The sequence below is a fragment of the Peromyscus eremicus genome, chromosome 18 (genome assembly GCF_949786415.1).
Source record: "Peromyscus eremicus chromosome 18, PerEre_H2_v1, whole genome shotgun sequence".
In the NCBI taxonomy this organism is placed as follows: Eukaryota; Metazoa; Chordata; class Mammalia; order Rodentia; family Cricetidae; genus Peromyscus; species Peromyscus eremicus.
This window is the reverse complement of record NC_081434.1, coordinates 43,752,595-43,777,445: the sequence shown is the minus strand read 5'-3', so window position 1 is coordinate 43,777,445 and position 24,851 is coordinate 43,752,595. Positions and strand designations below refer to the sequence as shown.

At 44.5% G+C, this 24,851-nt stretch overlaps 1 protein-coding gene across 1 annotated transcript in view; it reads right to left on the bottom strand.

The window, feature by feature from the left end:
• Bpifc (BPI fold containing family C) overlaps positions 1-12,225 on the bottom strand; it is a 45,529-nt gene extending 33,304 nt beyond the window's left edge. Inside the window, exons 1-5 of the mRNA XM_059245604.1 lie at positions 12,102-12,225; positions 5,569-5,689; positions 2,183-2,311; positions 203-358; positions 38-101 (exon numbers count right to left, since the gene is read on the bottom strand). Coding sequence (XP_059101587.1) covers positions 38-101; positions 203-358; positions 2,183-2,311; positions 5,569-5,689; positions 12,102-12,225 — 594 coding nt within the window. The remainder of the gene's footprint in view (positions 1-37; positions 102-202; positions 359-2,182; positions 2,312-5,568; positions 5,690-12,101) is intronic.
• Between the last annotated feature and the right edge of the window lie 12,626 nt (positions 12,226-24,851).

The window sequence follows — 24,851 nt, the reverse complement described above, 5'->3', positions numbered from 1 at the left end:
CCCTTTGACAGTGGTTGTCTAACTTCTGAAGACTCACCATTTCATTTAAATTCCTCAAAATGGGTTTCTCCATGGGCTCGGCAAAGGAGTTATACAGGACACTAGGAAAAATGAGAAAGGGAGCTTACCAGGGACCACGAGACACCAGTGGGAAACTTCTCCGAGCGGCAGCCCGAGGCTCCACCAGGCTGCTGTCACTCACCTGAGGCCTCCAGAAAATGAGACTCGGGCATGGCTCACTTGGGCATGACAGTCTTGGAGTTCCAGGGCCGGGTGACCGAAGTTATTACGGGTGAAGACAATGATGCCAGTAAAGTAGATTCCAGAGAGAAATAGATCAGCAGCTCCCGAATCTTGGCTGTTCGGAGAGAAAGGGAAAGGTTGCCCGAGTCTGGGCCACACATGGAGAGGGGTCTCCTAAGCTCTTTGGGGACAGGGACTTGGTCATGCTCGTATCAGAGTTCCCAATACCTACAGCAGACTCAGGAGCACTGCTTACTGACCAAATGAAGTGAGTCTGTAAATGCACAGCTGTGGGACACTGCTTATGCCAGCCCAGTGCTCCGGTGCTGGACGTGCCTGCAAAGGCGAGCACCGTTTACACACTATTCATCCTGAGAGGGAACACCAGGTAAACATCTGGGAGGGGTGGACATGGGGAAATTATCCTTAGACCATATATGGCCTTGAGGTGGTGGAACGTGTGTTACTCAAGACTTTGCACAAGGCCCTACACAGAATAATTCCCCAACACATGGCTGCTAAATCATCAAGGAAGTGAGGAAGTATGTGAACCCATGTTGTTTATGGAGGAACATGCTGTTTGTCTGCAATCTATTAGACTGGGAAAATGATACCTAGACAATAAATGGTTGTAGAATAGCCTAGTGAGTGGTTGGATGTGTTATTCTGAAGTGTCAACCCAGACAGACCTAACCATTACACTGGGCCAGTGACTTGTCCATAGAAGTTGGTTTGCTGGTTTGTAGGTATACCCTGAGTCCAACTTTTCTTTCTCCCTCCTTCCCTTCTCCTTCCCTTCTCCTTCCTTTCTCTTCTTTTCTTTTTATTTATTTATTCCAACCATGTGCATGCAGGAGCCTAAGAGACACCAGAGTCCATGGAATTGCAGTTACAGGCAGTTGTGAGCCACTGTGTGGATGCTGGGAACTGAACTCGGGTCCTCTGCAAGAGCAGCCAGTGCTCTTAACCACTGAGCACTCTCTCCAACCCAGCTCCTTTCTTTCTGTTCTTCTTTCCTTCCTCCCCTTCCTCCTCTCCTTTCTTTCTTTCTTTTTCTACTCTCTCACACATGATCTCATTCTGTAACCCAGATGGTCAAGAACTCTCTATGTAGCCCAAGCTGGCCTTCAACTAGCCAGTCTTCTGGCCGCAGCCTCTCGAAGTATTTGAATTACATTGAACCAGCACCCCCGGCTTCAACCTTATTTTCTCCTCTTTGAGGGTACAGAGACCTTTTGACTGGGGAAGAGTGGGGCTCAAGCTAACTACCATCCTCCAACCTCTGTATGAGACAGGAAGCTCCGACCCTGTACATGGAGAAATGCACTAAACATCTGGTTCGGGTTAGTGGACCTAAAATGTGGAAGATATGGGAATTTCTCTCCCAGCTGGGCCTCTAGCTCTTAGGATTTATTTTCTTTTCTTTCTTCTTTCCTTTCTTCCTTCTTTCTCTTTCTTCCTCTTTCTTTCTTTCTTTCTTTCTTTCTTTCTTTCTTTCTTTCTTTCTTTCTTTCCTTCTCCCTTCCTTTCTTTCTTCCTTTCTTCCTTCCTTCCTTTCTTTCTTTCTTTCTTTCTTTCTTTTTTTGGTGATTTTTGAGACAGAGTCTCACTGTGTAGTTCTGGCTATCCTCACTCTAGACCAGGCTGTCCTCAAACTCATGGAGATCTTCCTGGTTCTGCCTCCCTAGTGCTAGAATTAAAGGAGTGCACCACCATGCCCAGCTCAGCTCTTAGGGAATCTAGAATGCTCGGTTGCTCTGCTTCTATGGGAGGGTGCCTTTCCTTTACCTCCCTTCCAAGCAAGAGTTTCCTGAGTCAACTCTCACCAGGTAATGCTCTTGAGAAAGTACGGATACTAAGAAAAGAAGCCTGCACTGAACACAGCAGCGAATTGTCTGCGTTTCCCCCAGAACAGCGGTGACGTCAGCGGGATACTCACAAAAACGGAGCCCTGACTTCCCAGTTGGCGCTGATGTTGGCAGTGCCGTGGTTGCTCAGTCCTCTAATTCCTACCCCAGGCACAAAGGCCAGTGAGGTATTTGGCAGTGAAAAGGCGTTGATTTTTATGCTGTAAAATAGGAAACAGGAAAATTAAGGCAACACTTCTGGGCATCGCTGAGGCAAGCAGAATTGGAAGCTGGAGCTACCCTGAGATTGCAAATCCTGCAGAAGAAGGGGTCTCCCGGCTCTCTAGTGGGGTGTCTGGGTGTGGCCTCGTGAGTCCTCTTAACTTAGCAAGAAGCAGTTGAGGGAGGAGGCAATCAGGTTCAGAACTAAATTTGTAAATCATCAAATAATCCACTTCTCAAATTTCTTTTTCCTTTTGGTATGTGTGTGTGTGTGTGTGTGTGTGTGTGTGTGTGTGTGTATGTGTGTGTCCACACGAGGCCAGAGGAGGACTCAGGTGTTCTGTTCTGCCACCCTCCATCTTGTTCCCTGGAGACTTGGAGGTAGGCTGGTGGCCAGCAAAGTGGTCCTCCCATCTCTGGTGCCTGCAGTCCCTAGGTTACAGGTCTATAAAGCCCAGCCTGCTTTTTATGTGGGTGCTTGAGATCTGAATTAGGCCTCATGCTTTTGTAGCAAGTATTCTGGTTCACTGAGCCATCTCCTCAGCCCTTTGGGTTTCTTTAAAAACAAAGTAAGTACAACACTGCCATTATGTTTTATATATATCAGTTACAGTACTCCTTAAAGGGGATGACATCTACAAACACTGCCACTACGGTTTTTTCCTTTCTTTCTTTTTTTTTTTTTTTTTTTCTAATACTAGTTTCAGTGTTTCTTAAAGGAGAGGACATCAGGTGTTAATGAAACAGCTGTGTTTTCAGGGACTGTCCGTGCACACTGTCAGGCATTTGATACATGTGCCAACTGTATTCCTCACTTCCATTCACTGGGACAACAAAACACGCCTTCCTCCTTCTGGGGCCGGGTGCACCTGTATGGAGCTAAAAAGAGTTGGCTTCCTGTAAGATTCCCTGAGCTGTAAACAGGTTGTCCCAGGAACCTGTAAAGCAGTGGGCTTGCCTGTAATCCACGGAGATGATAGATAGAGACTACATGCACAATGGCAAAGTATTGTGATTCGGGTGATTCCCAACTGCCCGGCCTCTTGGAAACTGCTGGACACCACAGCTCACCTTGGCCTTCCCAGGATCCCTGTAGGATTCTGGAGTATGTGCAAGCTCCAGCTCAGAGATGAGAAGATAAGAAAAGCCTGTGAAGTCATACGTCAGTGGTAGAACCAGATCTGGAATCCTCTGCAATCTGACTTCAGACTCCTCCTAATCACTGGGTCATGCCACTCCATGTATTGTACGATGAGCACTTGACCTGGAGTCCAGGTTGGTACTAGTTACACAACCTTGAACAAGGTGATTCTCCTCTTTCAGTCAATGGTTTAAAAAGAAGTGCTACCCACAGGGAGGGTGGGAAGAGGACGTGGAAATGAGATAATCCTCACCTAATTGCTGCTCAGGAGAAAGGCGCTGCTCTGAACTGAGACTGGGACGTCTAGAACATACATGTGCTAGCTGATGAACGAAGTTGCTGTTTCCCTTCCTGTTCACTGTCTCCTCCTGTCTACCATACACCCCGAGTCCCACTGTGAGAAGAGAATAGCAGAGATTCAGAACAGCAGTGCTTTAGAGATATGTTCATGTGACACCTATCGGTCTAACCCATTCCTCCCTCCACTCCCCAAGCCAGGGTCTCTCTATGTAGCCATGGCTGTCCTGGAACTCACTGTGTAGACCTGCTTTAGCCTTCTGAGTGCTGGGATTAAAGGTGTGTGCCACCACGCCTTGCTAGTCTATTCTTTATAGCTGCTATAGAATACACCAAAATCCTTCTCTAGGCTGTTTCCATTATATAAACAACATTACAGGGAACATCCTTGTACCCATTACTTGTGGACTATACTTTCCCAGGGAGGATACTGAGAAGGGGAATTACTGGGTCAAAAACGATGTATACTGTGATGGTTAATGTTGATTTTCAATTTGATATGATCTAGTATCAGCTGGGATGAAAACCTCTGGGCATGTCTCTTAGAAAGTCTCTAGACTCGGCTAACTGAGGTAGGAAAATCCGTCCCCAGTGTGCACTGATATGTGTTCCCCCAGACAATCAGCAATGCTGAACTTGTCTATGCATTTATTCGTTGGTCTTTTGTGTATCAGTTTTGCTCTTGAATTTGACACCTGGCTAAGGTGATCTTGAACTCCTGATCTTCCTGCCTCCACCTCCCAAGTGCTAGAAGTACAGGTGTGTGCCACCACACCTGGTTATATAGTCCTGGAATTATAAGCATGCACCACAGTGGTTGGCTAAGAGTCAGCTTTTTTATTTAAAGTAAAGTAAAACTAAGTAAATAAAAACGCAGTTTCTCTGGTACATAAGTCACATTTCAAGTGCTCAGTATCCATGAATGATCAGTGTTTACGGTTTGTACAGCATAGTATTAAAATTATATTGCTCTAACTACTTATGCCAGCAACACAAGAATGCCAATTTCCCCTCATCTTCACTAGCATTTGTTATTAGATAGCTCTCCCTGTACTTCTCTGTTGTGTCATTACCATCGTAGCTAAATGGTTGTCTTTGCAAATATAAATGTAATGCCAATCGCTCCCGCAGAATGTCAAGGGCAACGACTTACACCTATATTCACTGTAATGTTCCTGTGTCTAGAACAAAGTCCTGTGTGAGGTAGCTGCCCAATAAACACATGTTGAACAGCTGGCTTTCTGTAGGTGAGGAGACTTTCTCTGTGCCATCTCCTTTGCAACAAAGATATCTGCTGATTTTATATAATGTTGTCATTATTGTGTGATTATTACTGCAAAGGGCTAGAGCGATAGGCAACTGAAAAAGCATGGGGCAAATGATGAATCACAATGACTCCTTAGGAAAGCGGGTTCTCCTCTGCCCTTTAAGATTGATCTCCAGTTTGGCACACATATCCTCCCCTTCCCTTGGGGATCTTCCTGGATCCCAGTTGCCATCTGAATCCCCATCCCCCCTTCCCTAAACATCCCTGAACTGTGACTAAGCTCTGTCCATTGTTGTGTAGATGGAATGTGGTTAGGTTAGAGCCTCAGACAAAACCAAATGAGAAAATTCACCGACTTTCTAAGAGGCCTTCCCAGTGTCTTTCCCACTTCCAGCTACACCAAGTATACACCAGATCCTTGGAACCTGAGTGGCTATCATGAGGCTAACTTGGGACTAGAAGTCAGAACTTAGATGGTGAAGCAGGATCATAGATTTCTCCACTGGTCTTAAGCCCCTTGTGATGTAAGGCAACACACTCTCCTCTCTTACTTTGAAAAGTTGTACTTCACGTAGTCAATCTTCAGAAACTCGAGAGACTCAGAACCTTTCAAATCTGGGATGACAATTTCCTTTGCCATGTCCTCCATCACCTTCATCCCAACTTGAACACCTGTGAGGGAAGCAGGAAGTGTCCGTTTACACAAGGAAGATGACAGTGACGTAATATGCCTAACCCTACAGATGCAAGCATTGAGTAAGAACTGATGCTAGGTAAGAAAACAGCACCCCTACAAAGGGGGTATTGTTGTCTCTGCTTCACATAAGGAAACTCTAGTCCTCAGAGAGGTGGAGAGCACAGGGCTAACATGAAGAGGAGTTTTCATTATGTGGCCAGGGTTGTCATGGAAACAATGAAAGATATTCTTCAAAGGATGCTACAGCTGTCGCCAGGCACATCCTGCAGATGTGAACAAGATTAATTTTTGCCTAAGAAAGTATGGATTCTGGAGATCTATGAGCCAGATTCTAAGCAGTTTGGCTCTAGAATCTAGCTTACGGCCAGTTTCACAAAGTTGTTTTCGTTCTTCTGTCTTTCCAGATTATTTGAACTCAGATGTTTTAGGGAAGGGTTCACAAGGCTGAGGGACCCACGGAACCACTGAAAGACAGTGAGTGGATGTGTGCTTACTGTGTTTCATTTTTCAGTGGAAAGGAGTCACATCAGATTCTCCAAAGGATCCCCAAACTTAGAAGAAGTGACTAATCACTGCTTCTGATTTGTTCAGGAATAACCCACTAATTTCTTTTTATGGAAGTATCCCAGGACACATTTCTCTGAGCTTGTGGTATGTGGGGGGGGGGATCGTGATAAAAGTAACTTCCAGGGCTGGCTAAATGGCTCAGCAGGTAGAGAGGCTTGCTGCCAAGCTGTTGATATGAGTTTGATCCTCAGAATCCATACAGTATAAGGAGTGAACAAGTTGTCCTCTGGCCTTCTCATGTACATGATGGCACATAGACCACACACACACACACACACACACACACACACACACACACACTAATAAATGTAATAAAAACTTTAAAGTAAATGAATGCAACTTTGCCTTTCTCCTTTACTTTGTGTTCAAGTTTATTCCAGTTGTTCTATCCCCATGGGAGAGGAGGAACAGACCATAGTCTATAAGATGATGTGGATACTGTTGTCATGGAGACAGAGTATGAAGGAAGTGAAGATAAGAACCAAAGGTAGCATTGAGCTTAGGCTTGAGCCCGGCACCGTCACTCATTAGCTTGTGTGACTCAGCCTCTGTGTCACTCACTCCCTTCCCTCATCTGTGACATGGGAATGATAGTGACCAGGAAGGGATCTGTTCACACATGTGAGAAGGACTGTCACTAATATTTGCTAGGTCCTGTTGCCAGTGCTTCAGACACGGCAATTTGCTCATTTCCTACCATGGCTGAGAGGTGGGTACCACTATGGCTATTTCCTCTTTGACACACCCTGCAGATATTACTAATAATGAGCACAGCAAATTATATTCTATAAAAATATAGAGGTGTATAGTTGGTGAGGCTAAATCAGTAATAGTTAGTTTGTATGGAGTGCCTGTATGTGTCCAGACTGTCCTCTCTACATAGGTTCTCTCCTTCAGGTCTCAAAACAATTCAATGATATTGGCTATGCCCCCACTTCACACATGAGGCAGCCTAGGCTCAGAGTGAGTCAGGGTGCCCACAGCCAGTAAATGTCATCAGGCAATGTAGCACAAATCTTAGAAGGTCTTATTAATAAAAACAAACCCAGGGCCAGTTATTGGGGTGAATGCTGGAAGATCAGAGAAGCAGAACAAGCCACAGCTTCCTCATCTCTCCAGTTCCTCAGCTGATCCTGTTTCCTCAGACTGGAAGCCTTCCAGTCCTCATCCAAATGGATCTCAGCTGAACTGTTTCTTGAAAGCCTGAAAGCTTAACTGGCTAGTTCTTGGTTTTCACGCCTTTTATACCTTTCTGTTTTCTGCCATCACTTCCTGGGATTAAAGGCGTGAGTCACCATGCCTGGCTGTTTCCAGTGTGGCTTTAAACTCACAGAGATCCACAAGGATCTCTGCCTCCCAAGTGATAGGATCAAAGGCGTGTGCTACCACTGCCTGACCTCTATGTTTAATAGTGTGGCTGTTCTGTTCTCTGACCCCAGATAAGTTTATTAGAGTGCATAATATTTTGGGGAACACAATACCACCACAAGGCAGGGCTTTGAGGCACAAGGAACAGAAATATGACAATACGTTGCAGGGTGAGGCAGAGCTTACCTGTTTGGAAATATTTCTCCATTTTTGGTCGGGGAGGTCCCCAAGTTTTCCAAAACCGTACAGACTATTGTTACTGCTCTTAAGTGCTCACAGAACTAGACAGTGAGACCCTGTTGCTGAAGACACTGCATGCTTTGGTCAGGACACAGAGAAACCATAGAGAAACCCCCTGTTGGCTAGTGCCAGAAGGTGCTTCACAGGCTGCTAGGGTGAATTTCCACCAGTCTTACTGTGAACGCTGTGTGAAACAATACCAACCGATCAGGTAAGATTAGCCTACTGGTGCAATTGTAGCAACTCTGTTCTGGGGTAACTAACCTCTTTCTGACTGGATTTCCTACTTGGTTTACAAGGGGATGTTCACATGTCATACTGTGAACCTGATCAAAACCATGGCTGGGAAAGTTGTTTTGCTAAATGGACGTGACATGCCCATCAAATAACCTTCTAAACAGCTATGTTTATTCACATGGATTAGTACTGCTGTCAGCCTTGGTCAGAAAATCTTTTTAAAATGGTAAGTAGTGACTTCAGACTCATAACTAGTCAAAGTACCGAGAATAAGAGACTGTTGAATGCCCAGCTATAAATGAGATATCTGTATCACCTCTCTCCAGTGCTCAGGGAACATCACAAAAGAAGGGGAAGAATGGAAGAGGAGGGTCCCAGATGTTGTGTGGAGGGGAAGAATGGAGAGGAGGGCCCCAGACGTGGTGTGGAGGGGAAGAATGGAGAGGAGGGCCCCAGATGTGGTGTGGAGGGGAAGAATGGAAGAGGAGGGCCCCAGATGTGGTGTGGAGGGGAAGAATGAATGAGGAGGGCCCCAGATGTGATGTGGAGCTCTGACTTCCGGGTGTGAAGTAACTCACGGCAGCTGTGATTGCCTACATTAGACATGCGCCTGTTGACACCCTGCAGTGGAAGTGGGAGGGCTCAGAGGGCACCATCCTTCCCTGAGGATTGATGCAGTTAATGACTGATGGGGGGAGACACTTCCATCTGTGGTGTAGTCGCTGACAAGATGCCTATGCTTCTGTGACCAACCCTAACACACACACACACACACACACACACACACACACACACACACACACACACGAAAGGGGGCTAGGGAGGAAGAAGAAAGGGATTTAGTGGTATTAGGAGGGCAAGAAGGGAGGGTAACAAGGGGGTGAACACAATCAAAATACACTGCATATGTATATGAAAATGTCAAAATGAAACATGAGATTTCATATTAATTGCATATGGTTAACATATGCTAATGAAACATTTTATAAAGTATATCCAGGGGCTAGAGATACAGATCAATTGGTAGAATGCTTGTGTTGCATGTATGAGGCCCCGGGTTCCAATCCCAGTACTAAAAAAATAAAATACAAAAATGTACATAAAAAAGAAAAAAGAGAAAAGTATTTCTTCAACGCTCCCGTGGCGAAGGCGTGGCCCCAGTGCAGCAGTGTTTACAGGGCGGGGCAATGAGAGGCAACTGGATGATGAGGGATCTAACTCCATCCAAGGGTTAATCCATTGATGAAGTCGTAGTTTAATGGGTTATTGGGAAGTGGTGGGAATTTAAGGAGGTAGGGTCTAGGTGGAGGGAGTAAGTCATCGAGGAAATGCCCGTGAAGGGAATGTGTTGTCTGTGGCCATGTCCTCTCTTTCTGCTCCTCAACAGCCCTGAGATGAGCAACTTTGCTTTACGCTGCACAATCCCTGCCAGGATACTCTGCCTCCCCCAGGCCTGGAATTAATCATCAAGCAGCAGGACTAAGGGCTGTAGTTTATGGAATTGTGGACCAAACATACCTTCCCTTAAGTTGTTTTATTCAGGTGTTTTGTCGTGGTGACGGGAAGCTGACTAAAACTAGAGCTGAATTTGTGCCTTGCCTTAGCCCTCTGCTGCCACGAGACCCCTGACACTGCAGGGTCCCTTTCTGTGAAACGGCTCATATTGGAATACTTTCTACATAAGGCCCGTGAAGCACATTCATAGCCTGGCATGGTAGATGCTGGGACGATTCTGACTCCAGTGCCTTCTCATCTCCACGGTTCCTTCCTGCATTTCCACAGGTGAGCTCGTTTGGTCCTCCTACCAGTTAAGACGTAGGGACCAACTACTCATCACTACTTCTCCAGATGAGACAACCTTCCTGCCCAAGGCCATGCATTGAGCAAAAGGGTAGAAATGATACCTATGCCATGCACGTGACCTCAGATCTATTAAGTGCTATGACTTACAAGGTGGAAAAACCACTTTAATACTTTTACAAGATACCTATTTCTGACATACACTTTCCAAACACACAGACATGTCAATATAGGAACTAGATATTCACATGAATATGCACTCATATCCCTAGTGCCTGTTTATATATATAATATCCACATAGCAGTGCTGTGGGATGTATGGCAAATGTGTTGCTAATTAATCAATAAAACACTGATTGGCCGTTGGCTAGGCAGGAAGTATAGGCGGGGCAAGGAGGAGAATAAAGCTGGGAAGTGGAAGGCTGAGTCAGAGAGACACTGCCAGCCGCCACGATGAGAAACAGCTTGTGAAGATGCCGGTAAGCCACAAGCCATGTGGCAAGGGATAGATTTATGGAAATGAATTAATTTAAGCTGTAAGAACAGTTAGCAAGAAGCCTGCCATGGCCATACAGTTTGTAAGCAACATAAGTCTCTGTGTTTACTTGGTCGGGTCTGAGAGGCTGTGGGACTGGCAGGTGAAAGAGATTTGCCCTGACTGTGGGCCAGGCAGGAAAACTCCAGCTACATAGCAGTTATACATAACGGGTCAATTTTAGACTCTTTGTGCCCCATGAGCTACAGGGGAAAAGAGAAAGAGTTGCCCAAATCAGCTCGTCTCTCCCTTCCTTTCCTCCCCCTCCCTTTATTTCATTCATTTCTTTTCTGATATAACATGAGAGTCAATCTTGGTTAGATGTAGGGATTTCTTGGGTAGACTGATAGTGCTTGGATTGGCTGCTCTTGTTAACAAGGATTGGCAGAGATCTGGCGATCTATATTCAGCTAATCTGAGGCAAAATATGACAGGAAAAAATAGGCCTATATATTTTGATGTCTTTTTGTTTTGTTTTTCATGATAGGGTTTCACTGTGTAGCCCTGGCTGTCCCAGAACTCACTCTGTAGACCAGGCTGGCCTCAAACTCAAGAGATCCACCTGCCTCTGCCTCTTAGTGCTGGGATTAAAGGCACGAGCCATCACAGCCCAGCATATATTTTGACTTTGCAGCCAAGATCCTCTGCACCTGACCTCAGGTGAGCCTGATAAAATCATGCTCACCTTGGCCGGGCGGTGTTGGCGCACGCCTTTAATCCCAGCGCTCGGGAGGCAGAGGCAGGCAGATCTCTGTGAGTTCGAGGCCAGCCTGGGCTACCAAGTGAGTCCCAGGAAAGGCTCAAAGCTACACAGAGAAACCCTGTCTCGAAAAACCAAAAAAAAAAAAAAAAAAAAAAAATTCTTTTTTTTTAAGATTTATTTTATTTATTATGTATACAGTGTTCTGCCTGCATGTGTCTTTGCAGGTCAGAAGAGGGCACCAGATCTAATTGCGGTGGTTGTGAGCCACCATGTGGTTGCTGGGAATTGAACTCAGGACCTCTGGAAGAGCAGTCAGTGCTCTTAACCTCTGAGCCATCTCTCCAGCCCCAATAAAATCATATTCTAATGTTTTTGTTTCTAGCCTTGCAAAGACCCTCTAAAAGCAGTGACTGCTGGTCTCTCAGTCTAAGATCCCTTTGAACATCTGATAAATGTGATGGAGCCTCTTAAGAATAAAGCCCACTGGCCCACAATGAATTTTGTGTATGATTTAGAGGATCCTAGGTTTCCTCCCTTTGAGACAGGGTCTACCTATGTATCTCAGGTTGGCCTAGAAGGTGCTATGTGGACCAGGCCGTCCTCAAAGCCACAGAGATTCTCCTTCCTCTATGTCTGGAGTGCTGGGATTAAAGGCATAGGCCACTATACTCTTTCTAATGAATTATTTAGAGCCCTGATATATGTGGTGGGGATGGGGGAGAAGAGAGAGAGAATATCTGTATGTTTAAATATGCCTTCCACCAGGATGTCTATTTTGTGGGCAACACTTTTTTCCCAGGGTGTCAGATACACTTTCATAAGGGGTTAGGTAACCCCACTGAGATTTTTAGCTCAGACCCAGTTCACAACTGCTGGTTTGGAACACAGGCCACATCTAGGGCATTTATAGCCTGACTTCTGAATGCATCCAACTCACCATAGTCTAGTGCACGCTGGGTGATCCTTGCCTTGATTCCAGGGTAAACAGTCTGGGAGGAGGAGATGGAGAGATTCCACAGGAGGACGAATGCCCACAGAACTGGGACCTGCTTTGTTCGCATCTGCAGTGAATCAACATTTAGAGTTCCTTTAATTCCTTTTACTTCCTCACCTGTCAGTTCTACCCAGTGTTTCCAGGCTTGCTTATTGTCATTGCTTAATTTCTCCAATGTTATCTCATCCATCTATTCCTTTATCCATTCGTTGACCAATCTACGTACCCATCCAGGGATCCTGTATTGAATTTAGCAAAAATACGTTGTAGATATACATATGACCTGCATATGACTTCTCATCTCTGTTTCCCACAGACTAGGGGGTGAGCTGGATGTGTGTATGAACACACATGCATGTTTATAACACAATGCAATAAAATAGCCTTGATAGGGGTATACCCTGAGAAGGATCCTGGGTTGGGTAAGGTGTGGAACAAGTACATTTTAGAACAGATAAGTCATGTAGCCTTAATGGCCACAAAGGGATCTTTCATCTGCTTAAAGACCACTGGTAGCTCCCTTTTATCTACAGGACTGGATGTAAGCACTTAGTATGGCAGTCAAGATCTCATTTAAGCCAGGCATGGTGGTGCACACCTGTAATCCCAGCATTTAGGCGGCTGGAGCAGGAAGATCAGGAGTTCGAGGCCAGCTTTGGCTCCTTAGCAAGTTCTTGAGACTCTGTCTCAATACAAAACAAAAAAGAACTTCTTTCATTGTCTCTGTATTTCTTAGCTACTATATCCCCTCTTCTAAGTGGTGGTGTTCCAAATGGGCCAGTTAGAACTGTCTGCTTTCTACTCATTGGTATGTCAGTCTTTGCACACCACCTTTGTTAAATTCTGTGTGTGTGTGTGTGTGTGTGTGTGTGCGTGCGCGCGCGCGAGCGCGCGCGCGCAGTCCCCCATTCCCATTCCTGTGTGTGTGCAATCCCCCATCCCCATTCCTCTGTGTGTGTGTCTGCAATCCCCCATCCCCATTCCTCTCTCCTCTCTCTCTTTCTCTCTGTCTCTCTGTCTGTCTATCTCTTTCTGTCTCTCTGTCTCTGTGTGTGTGTGTGTGTGTGTGTGCAATCCCCCATTCCCATTCCTGTGTGTGTGTGTGTGTGTGTGTGTGTGTGTGTGCAACCCCCCCATTCCCATTCCTGCACTCAGTGCATTCCATAAACTTTGAGTGAATTCATTCTCCTGGATCAGCTCCACTTTCCTCTGTGATAATATCCTCTACTATGCTATTTCATGCATGCATGGTTCATCACACCCTCCTGTTATACTTGCATAATGAATGTGTCTATTGTTGTGATAAAACACCATGACAAGCTCTGTTCCTCCAGACACAATCCACAGGGTCATCCCTAGCACTGCAACAGATCACCAGCTGAAGCCTCCCCTCCCCTGTGTCCACACCTCCAGTGGATCCCACAGACCCCTGTTGTTGCTGTGTCCCAGCTCCCAAATTAGGCAGACACCCCCTTCTCAACCACAGGTCACTTGAGATCAAGGGGTTACAACTGGAAAGGAAGAAGTCAAAGAATCTTTATTTGCAGGTGATATGATAATATACATAAATGACCCCCAAAATTCCACCAAGGAATTTCATCAGCTGATAAACACTTTCAGCAAAGTAGCTGGAAACAAGATTAACTCACAAATGTCAGTAGCCTTCCAATATACAAATGACAAACAGACTGAGATAGAAATCTTGGAAACAACATCCTTCACAATAGCCTCAAATATTATAAAATATCTTGGGGTAACTCTAACCAAACAAATGAAAGACCTGTATGACAGGAACTTCAAGTCTTTGAAGAAGGAAACTGAAGAGGATATCAGATGATGAAAAGATCCCCCATGCTCATGCATCAGTAGGATTAACATTGTAAAAATGGCTACCCTACCAAAAGCAACCTACAGATTCAATGCCCAACACAATTCTTTACAGACCTTGAAAGGACAATTCTTACTTTCAAGAGGAAACAAACAAACAAACAAATAAAAAACCCAGGACAGCAAAACAATCCTGAACAACAAAAGAAATACTGGAGGTCTCACCATCCCTGATTTCAAGTTGTACTACAGAGCTATAGTAATAAAAACCACATGGTGTTGACATAAAAACAGAAACTTTGATTAATGGAATTCAATTGAAGACTCAGACATAAATTCACATACCTATGGACACTAGATTTTTTTTTATAAAGAAGCCATAAATACACACTAGAAAAAAAGGCATCATCTTCAACAAATGGTGCTGGTCAAGCTGGATGTCTACATGTAAAAGAATGCAAATAGATCCATATTTATCATCCCATACAAAACTTAAGTTCAAGTTGATCAAAGACCTCAACATAAAACCAGATACACTGAACCTGATAGAGGATAAAGTAGGGGTAGCCTTGAGTGCATTGGCACAGGAGACAACTTCCTGAATAGAACACCAATAGTGCAGGCATTAAGATCAACAGTTAATAAATGGGACCTCATGAAACTGAGAAGCTTCTGTAAGGCAAAGGAGACCATCAATAGGACAAAACAGCAGTCTACAGAATGGGAAAAGGCTTTTACCAACTCCACATCTGATAGAGGGCAGATCTCCAAAATAAGGACCTCAAGAAATTAGATATCAAAGCAAAAACAAAAACAAAAACAAATAATCCAATTAAAAAATGGGGTACAGAGCTAAAAAGAGAATTTTTAATAGAGGAATCTCAGATGGCTGATAAACATTGAAAGAAATATTCAACATCCTTAGCCACCAGGGAAATGCAAATCAAAACTGCTTTGAGATTCTATCTTACACCTCTCAGAATGGCTAAGATCAAAAATATAAGTGACAGCTCATGCTGGTGAGAATGTGGAGCAAGGGGAATACTCTTCCATTGCTGGTCAGAGTGCAAACTTGTACAGCCACTATGGAAAGCAAATGGCAATTCTTCAGAAAATTGGGAATCAATCTACCTCAAGACCCACCTATACCACTCTTGGGCATATATCCAAAGGATGCTCCATCCTACCACAAGGACACTTGTTCAATAATGTTCATTGCAGCTTTATTCATAATAGCCAGAAACTAGAAACAACCTAGGTGTCCCACAACAGAAGAATGGATAAAGAAAATGAGATATGTTTACACACTGGAGTATTACTCAGCTATTTAAAAAAAAAGTGACATCATGAAATTTTCAAGCAAATGGATGGAACTAGAAAAAAAATCATCCTGAGTGAGGTAACCCAGACCCAAAAGACAAATATGGTACATACTCACTTATAAGTTGATATTAGTCATTAGACAAATGATAATCAAGTTACAATCCATAGAACCAGAGAGGTTAGGTCAAGAGGATGGCTATAAGGGGAATGCATGGATCTCCCTGGGAAGGGGAAATAGAATAGATTTTATGGGTGGACTGGGGGTGGGTGGGGATAGGAATGGGGGGGATCAGGTGGGGGGATGGGATAGAGGGAGAGAGTTCAAGGAGACAGCAGGAATTGAGAGGCATCTTGAGAGTAGCGTGGAAACCTAGTGCAGTGGAAACTTCCTGGAATCTATGAGGGTTACCCTAGTGAGGACTCTTAGTAATGGAGGATAAGGATTCTGAACTGGCTATCTTTTGTAGCCATGCAAGGCTTCCAGTGGTGTGATTGGGTTGTATTTGGTTGAGTTGTTGGCCGAGGGGATCCCATGGAGACCCCCAAACAACCCAGGCTGATGCTAGGACAGAAGATCTTTCTCTGCAAGCTCACAACAGGGCCCCAGTACTGAGGACAACATCCACACAACTCACTGAATATAGAGAGGTGGAGCTGGATGAAGCCTTCACCCCTACATTTAGTCTCTTTGGTGCAGGAAGGTACTCTGTAGGCTATCAAAAGAGAAACACAGACATCGACCCAACCACAAAACCTTTGACCTACAATCTGTCCTGGCTGCAAGATGTGTTGGGACAAGGGTGGCTCAAACTTGTGAGAGTGGCCAACCAATGTATGGTTTAACTTGAGGTCCATGCTAGGAGAGAGAACCCATGCCTGACAGTGCTTGAGTAACCAAGAACCAGAGACCGGATAGCCCAGAGACATAGGGTAGAACCAAACACAACTTGCCAAAACAAAACAAACAAACAACACCAATGAAACGCTTCCTAATGATATTCTGCTGTACTCATAGATTAGCGCCTTGTCCAGTCGTCTTCAGAGAGGCTTCCTCTGGCAGCAGATAGGAGTGGGTGCAGAGACCCACAGCCAGACATTAGTAAGGAGAGAGAGTCTAAATTGGAGGTCTCCACTGGGAGTGCAGGGAATCCCACAGAAGAAGTAGTGGAAAGACTGCAGGAGTCAAAGGAGATGGAGGATACCAGGAGAACATGGCCCACTGAATCAACTGAGCAGGGCTCACATGGGCTCACAAAGACTGAAGCAGCAACATGGGTCTGCACCAGGTCCTCTGCATGTATGTTATGACTGTAAGCTTGGTGTATTTATTTATTTATTTATATTTATTAAAATTTTTTCCCCATTTTACATTCCAACCACAGTTCTCCCTCCTTCCTCTTCTCCCACTCCCCTCTCCCCCCTCCATCCATTCCTCATAGAGGGTAAGGCCTCCCTTGAGGAGTCAACATAGGCTGGCGTAAACAAGTTTGGGCAGGACTAAGCCCCTCCCCCCTGCATCAAGGCTGAGCAAGGTATCCCACCATAGGGAATGGGCTCTAAGAAGCCAGTTCATGTGCCTGGGATAAGTCCTGGTCCCACTGCCAAGGGCCCCACAAACAGCTCATAGCTTGGTGTTTTTGTGGCCCTCCTAACAGTGGGAGCCGGTGTGTCTCTGACTCTTTTGCCTGCTCTTGGGACTCTTTTCCTCCTGTTGGGTTTCCTTGTCCAACCTCTACAAGAGGGCTTTTGCCTTGTCTTATTGTATCTTGTTTTGTCATGTTTGGTTGCTGATTTTTGGAGGCCTGTTCTTTTCTGAAGAAAAAGCAGGGAGAGTGGATCTGGGGGAGAGGGAAGGTAGGGCAGGTGGGAGGGCTGGAGGGAGGGGAAACTGTGGTGGGGGGATGTGTTGTATAAGAGAGGAATCTATTTTTAATTAAAAACCCAACAAACAAATTTAAAAAGAACACTGGAATTTTCTCATAAAAATAATGTAATTTATAAGAAGTATGCAAATCTTTAAAATGTTTGTAAGGTGTAATTTTTCAACTATTTTTTTCATCTACATAATAAAATATACACTGTTGTTACCTCCTGAAAGATAAGATTTGGGAATAGAACACTATGATCTCCCTATCTTCTCCCTCTCTTTCATATTAGATTAGAAATGTAAACTGATAGTAAAATAACGAAAAAAGTCTTACACCTTGCTTTTAAGAGACAGTTGTCTAGCTGAAAAACAGAACGGAACAAAACAATACCATGACCAAAAGCAGCTTGGGAAGGAAAAGGTTTATTTTAGCTTACAGTTCCACAGCACAGTTCATCACTGGGGGAAGTCAGGACAGGAACTCAAGCAGGGAGGAACCTGGAGGCAGGAGCTGAGGCAGAGACCCTGGAGGAGAGCTGCATGCTGGCGCTCTTCCTGGCTTGCTCAGTTTGCTTTCCTAGACTACCTGCCCAGGAGCGACACCACCCACGTCCGCCTGGGCTCTTCTACATCAATCACTGATCAAGAACTGCTTTACAGGTTTGCCTACAGGCCAATCTGTTGGGAACATTTTCTCAGTTGAGGTACCCTCTTTTCAGATGACTCCAGATTGTGACAAGACAACAACAACACAACACAAAACAACACAACAACTCACCAACATAGCATTATGCAGGTTGGAACATTTGGCACATGCTGCTCTCTGCTAGTCTCTGGCTCAAGCCAATGTCACTTCTCATGGAAGTTTTTGATAACCTCCCTCCTAGTCTCCCTGATTCAATATTTGTCTCTTTCTGGATAGTCAGTGGGGCCCTTTGAAATGAAGGTTAGATCACAGCAGCTCTCTGGCTGGCTCTGTTGTAGCCCTCCAGTGCTTCCCCATTTCACTCAGTGTGAAAGTCAAAGCCTTTTGCTAGCCTCGAGGTTTCCTCATTGACCTCTTCCCAATTCACACGGTGAACACAGCCCATCCTCACCGACTTGGTGCTTCTTGAAGACCCTGAGCAGCCTGTCTGCCTCATACAGTCTTCCTTAGACAGCCCCGTGACCAGGCCTTTCTCTTTCTCTGGGAGCACCTAGTGTCACCTCAGCGAGCATTTCCTGTCTACACTGTCCAAGCAAGAACCCCCCACCATGACTCTGAATTCCAAAGCTCTTTCCCAGAATTAATTTTCTCCAAAGCATGTATCATCTACACAGTTTCTTAAAAAACTTCTACCTGGAATCCCTTTTGCCCAAGAAATTTTTAGATAGCTCTGGCTATATAGGTTCATAAAATTCCTATACAAAGCCAATATTTACTGATAATAAGTCAAAAAAGAAATTTATTTTAAAATAATGGAGAGAGGTAAGGTTGCAGCTGAAAGGTTGTGTTTTTGTCTAACACACATAAGGCCTTGGTACTGATCCCTAGGAACACAAAAACAGCCTTTAATATGTATAATTTTACTATTTATCACAGACAAAAGCAATGCATACCAATGAGAGGGGTGTGTTTGTTCATTTTTACATAAAGAATTAAATTGTGGCATATTTGATACTGTTGGACATAGAACATCGTCAGTATTTTTTTCAGAGTAGGTCAGTATTTTGGTTTTAAGACTGTCACTGCAGGGAATGCTACTTTTCATAAGCACAGCACAAAAAGGCGGAAGTAGGCTGAGGGTTATCGGAAATCTGTCCAATACAAAACTCATTTAATAATTTTTTATGAAACTCAAATCAGCACCATAAACAACCATTTTTAAAAATTAAACATTCTAATGCAACCAAATCCAAAGATATACTAAGGAGGTACTTACATACTGAGTGAAGATTCTAAGAAAATAGTAAAAGTTGTTTTCTGGGCCTACGAGATGGCTCAGCAGGTCAAGGAGCCTGCTGCCAAATCTGATAGTCTGAGCTTGATCTCTGGGACTCACATGGTGGGAGGAGAGAACTAAACTCTCTCTACAAGTTGTCTTCTGACTTCTACCCATGTGGTGTGGCATGCTTGCCCCTGTCCCCAAACACACACAAAACAAATATATAAATACAATAAAAAATGCAAGTCTTTGTTTTCCGTAAATAGACCACTGTGTTTCTATGGGAGATTGAAATGTTGTATGTATAGTAAAAACACTGTAGTTCATAATGCTAAATAGTCTTTAGTCTAAGCTGAGGTACTTCAGCAGCTGGTGCTGTATGGTGTGGCAGCTTGTGCAGTGACCATGTCATCTGGTCAGAGTGATGGCTGTAGTGACATCACACAGTGGATCTGGTGACCATTCCCTGGAACAACTTAGATTCATTATGTGTTTGATTTCTGGATTAATTTTTGGTCATTGTGTATTTAGATAACTTTTCCTGTTGTAAATTTTTCTTAACTTCTACATCAGTTATGAGACCTCATATGGAGTTGTGACCCTTAGCTTAAGAAGCTATAACCCAATCAGTAGTTAATTACGATTTAGTGGTTTTTGGTTTTTGGTTTTTTCCTGACTGGACATTTTTCAGCTTCACAAAAAATGACTTCATCATGCCAGCACTTTTGATAGCAACTGGCACATAGTAGGCAGTGGGTGAATATTGAATGATTGATTGGATGAATGAATCACCATCTCCTTCTGAGGCTCTGAACTGGGTCACATATTCCTTACAGATTCCTACTTAACTCAGGGCAGTCCTGAGACCTTAGTATGAGGTATGCATGGCCCTGCCTTGTGATCGCCTCCTTACTTCTCTGTCTCTTCATCAAGGGAGTGTTTTACTTCTGTGACTAGTACAAGGCCTGGCTCCATGCAGACACACAGAAGCATCTTGTTGAGACACACACACTCTCTGAGGAAAGGGAACACATTGCATTCATTGTTATGTCTCCCATGTTTGGGATGTATAAGTGACCAATTGTTTGCTTGTTGAGTTAATGCCACCCCATTTTCTTGTTGGCTGAATCACAGATGCCAATAGCAACAGTAGTGTAGACGTATTTGGATAACAACCAAATGATTAATACACACACACACTTTGGTTCTTGTTTGGGGTATTTATAGCCTGGATGGGCTGACACTGCTGAATTCACAAAGCAAAGTCACGTGAATTTAAAACAAATCAAGGAAGGTGACCTCACGGAGGTGGTCGAGATGGTCAACGTAGCCTCTCTTGTGAGAGCCCTCTGCTCGGACAGAAGAAAGGGTGTGGCTCGATAAGGGTTAGAAGAGGGTTAGACCTTGGGAGGTCTTTGGGTGAAATAATAAAGTGGATCTGGGGGGGGCATAAGGTTTCTGCAGCCTACATAAGAACAGGTATATGTGGTGTGTATGAAGGTGAGTATGCATTGTCACATGTGTGGGTGCATGTGTGGGTGTGTATATGTATACACTTATATGTGTAGAATTGAAGTTGATACCAAGTGTATTCCTCAATTGCTCTTCACTTTATTTACTTATGTCTGGCTTGCCCAGACAGAGAATCCTGTCTCTCAAGTGTTGGGAGCCACTGCACCTGCCCAATTTTCTTTCTTTCTTTTTTTATAACATTTTCTATATGTATGTGGGGCAGGGAGAGAGAGAGAGAGAGAGAGAGAGAGAGAGAGAGAGAGAGAGAGAGAGAGAGAGAGAGTCAAAGAACAACTTATTGGAGTTGATTCTCCTTCCACCCTGTGCATTGTGGGGGATTGTTAGGTTTGGTAGCAAGTGCCTTTATCCCCTGAGCCCTCTCCCCAGCCCCTACTCAGTCTTTCCATAGACTCTAGGATCTGAACGCTGGCTCTCACACTTGTAGGGCTTTATTCACTGAGCCATCGTCACAACCCCCTGAAGGTCCATGTTAAACATATTCTTTCCAAAGCCATTTCTGACTTCCTTGAGTGAATCTCATTTCTTGCTGAACTATAGGCAGAAAAGTATATTTATGCGTATATGTTTATCTTTTTGAAAATTGTCTGCCTCTCTTACCAGAATGCAAACACATAGTTCAGATGCTCCAGATCTGGGACACAGTGGGTGACTGATAAGTGTGGTAGATGAATCAATGGGTGAATCAAGGAAGAGAGAGCCCTTATCTTGCTCTGGATTGTAACAGTCCACTGCAGAGATGGTTAGCACAGCATTAGAAACCAGTAGAGTACATACACCCTTCAGATGTTGGGTGCAGTCTTACAGCAGGGGCCAGGAGGTTAGCTCTGGGTCATGGGGAGGATGGGACAATTTGGAGTAGTGGCCAGGGCAGTTGAGGACACTGTCAGGATACAGAGTGGTGGTTCTTTACTATTAGACTGAGGCGTTTGGTATTTTACTCTGGTATGGCCTTGTGAAGCTAGTGTGATGTTTCAGCCCAGCGTAGCTGGCTTTGATTCTGCAGAGCAATCCTCAGGAAGAGCAGGGCTGAGACTGGGAGGAGATGGTCATGAGGATGAAAGGGAGAGCCAGCTGACTGGGAGGCGCTAGCAGGAGAGGAAGGCCTCTGGCCAAGCAAGGAGTTATCTGATGGTCAGATGTGAGGAGGGATAAACAGGTGTGAAGCTTTCATATCGTGGGAAGCAGGGGCGTATTAACAGCATCCTGTGCTCAGGATGGAGGCAGGTCCAGTGGCTTCCTGATGTTCCAGGCCTTTCTGACCCTGTGATTGTCCTGGGGGTAGGGTGGCCAAGGGATCCTGGAGAGCTGGGAACTTGGAATATTGGGTAAAGTGTTTGCTATGCAAACACAAGGACCTGAGCTTGGATCCTCAGCTCCCACACAAGAGCCAAGTGTGGCGGAGTCCATCTATAATCCCAGGGTTTAGGGGGAGATTTTGGGTGTGTAGCAGAAACAGGAGGATCCAAGTCTAGCTGAAATGTGAGCTCCAGATCAGTGAGAGACTCTACACAAAAAAATAAGTGGAGAGAGATAGGAAATATCCAACCTGTTGCCTCCACAAGATATAAGGGTGAGAGAGCACATCCACATATGCACATATAACACATTATAACACACACACACACACACACACACACACACACAGAGAGAGAGAGAGAGAGAGAGAGAGAGAGAGATTCTCGAGTGGAGATTAGGCCCAGAGGGATATCCCAGGGCCTCACATTAGTAGCTATTTACCAATAGGTACAGACTATTTCCACACTTTGCCAAATGGAGAGGCCATACTGATGGTCATACTGATTAGTATCACTGGAGGCGAAGACTAGAAGTGGGAACATCACTCTGAAACGGGCACCAGAGGGATTTTTGTCAAAGAGCAAACAATTTTTCATAGCAGTGAGAAGCAATGGCAAGAGCCTGAACCAACTTGATTGTATGAAAACGAGGGAACAGACCTCAGTAAGATTCTAATTAGATAAGAGAAGTTCTAAAAATGTCAGGATAAAAGAATAATTAAACTATGTATACACACACACAAACACATCTATGTGCACTTATATAGGTATTTCCATGTCTGCAGTGGAAAAGCACAGGGTTACACCAGTGTAAAGCACTTAAATGTCCCAGTGTCTAACAGTGATAAAAATAGTGACAAATTAGTGCATTTTTAAAAAACCAATCACAGAACTCACAAGGCAGATACTGTTTTCATCTCCAATTTAGACACATGTGTGCTGGTATTGTGTACCCTAATAAACTTATCTGGGGTCAGAGAACAGAAAAGCCACTAGATACTTAGGATAGGCAGTGGTAGCACACGCCTTTAATCCTAGCATTCCAGAGGCAGAAATCCATGTGTTCAAGGATACAGCCAAGCATGGTGACTCACTCCTTTAATCCCAGAAAGCGAGCCTTTAATCCCAGGGAGTGGTGGTAGAAAGCAGAAAGGTATATAAGGCTTGAGGACCAGAAACTAGAAGCATTTGGCTGGTTAAGCTTTCAGGCTTCTAGCAACAGTTCAGCTGAGATTCATTTGGATATGAGGCTTCCAGTCTGAGGAAACAGGATCAGCTGAGAAGTTGGCCAGGGGAGGTTAGATGTGGCTTGTTCTGTCTCTCTGATCTTCCAGTGTTCACCCCAATAACTGGCCTCAGGTTTGATTTTATTAATAAAAACTTTTAAGATTCCTGCTACACACGTGGAAATGGAGATTTAAAAAGTTTGAATGACTAATTCAGTCCCATATGTACCTGAGAATCAAGTCTTGTTCTTCTGGTTCCTAATTCCAGTGTTATTGGTTTTTTTCATCAAGTGAGTTGATAAATGCTAGATTTTCATTTTCATCCAAAGATTTTTAGGTGAGAATGCCTGGGTGACATCTTCAATGTGGAGAAGGCCAGCCAGCACCAGGAGATTTTCAAGCATTTCTGTGTAACTCTCTTTTATATTTTCTTGGGCACAAATGGAGTTTTAAGTTCCCCTCCAGAGGTAAAAGCTGCCCCCCCCCCTTGGCTAAAGGAAGTGTCTGAATCGGTGTACTTTAATGGTGATTCAGGAACTCAAATTGTGTGTAGAAAAACATATTTTTCCTCCAGACATCTTCTGAGAGTATTAAATTACTGAAGTCGAAAGGGCTGGCTTGTCCATACCTTTCGGTGGAATTGTTTGCCTGGGATGATGATTTATGGGCACAGGAGGACGGCAGCTCTGACAGGCAAGACGATGACTGAAGAGGTTAAGTAATTTGTCTGACAAGTAGGGGCAGGGTGAGCCGCCGCTCAGGGAAGGGATCCAGGACTCCCAAACCCTCCTGTTACCTATTTTGTTGCTTCTCAGGAACTGTTTCTTTCTAAGACTCAGAACCTCCTTGCCAACGCAAAAGAGAAAAACGCCTCTAGATTAAATGGTCTGGCTGTCCCAAACACCAGGAATAATACAACACCAGTGCAGTTTAGAGAAGTTCTGGAGACTCACAGCTCAGCTTCCCACTGCTGTTCCTGGCAAGGCCTTCGATGGATGTGGAAACCCTGATTAGGGGAGTGGGGAGAGAGCCAAACACAGCATTCTAAACAGAGGCACATGTTGAAAACTTGAGTTCAACGGGTTTGAAGATGTCTCCACTAGGGTATCCCAACATATTGGTTAAGAGAGAGAGAGAGAGAGAGAGAGAGAGAGAGAGAGAGAGAGAGAGAGAGAGAGAGAGAGAGAAATTTGTAAAAGTGTAAAGGAAATACAGGCAGAATTGGGAAATCTTTCAAGGGATTCTATCCTTACATCGTAGTACAGCAAGATTTCCAGGGACAGGGGGCCCCGAAATTTCCTGCCAAGTTGTTCCTCTCCAAACGTGGAGTTTAGTACTGATAAGTTCAACTGTTCAGACGAGTGGGAGAGCAGGTTTGTGGTGACAGGATCTAGGTCGCCAGTGTGGTTTGAAATGGCTCCTTAGTCCTAACACAATGACTGAGGGACAAGAGAATTTTCTGCCACTTGCCAGCTTTCTCTCTGAAATAAAACAAACAACCAAAGACCCAAACTCCATGCCACTCTGAACCAGCTCAAGTCAGATGTGTAATCCAGATTGATACTTCCCTCTTTTTAGGGCCCTTCAGCCTTCCCTAGGAGGGCTCCGGGTGAACAGGTATGACAAACACACAGCATGAGAAACCCTAGACAGACGTCAGTAAGAATTTAGAATGCACGGCAGCTGACTACTAGGTG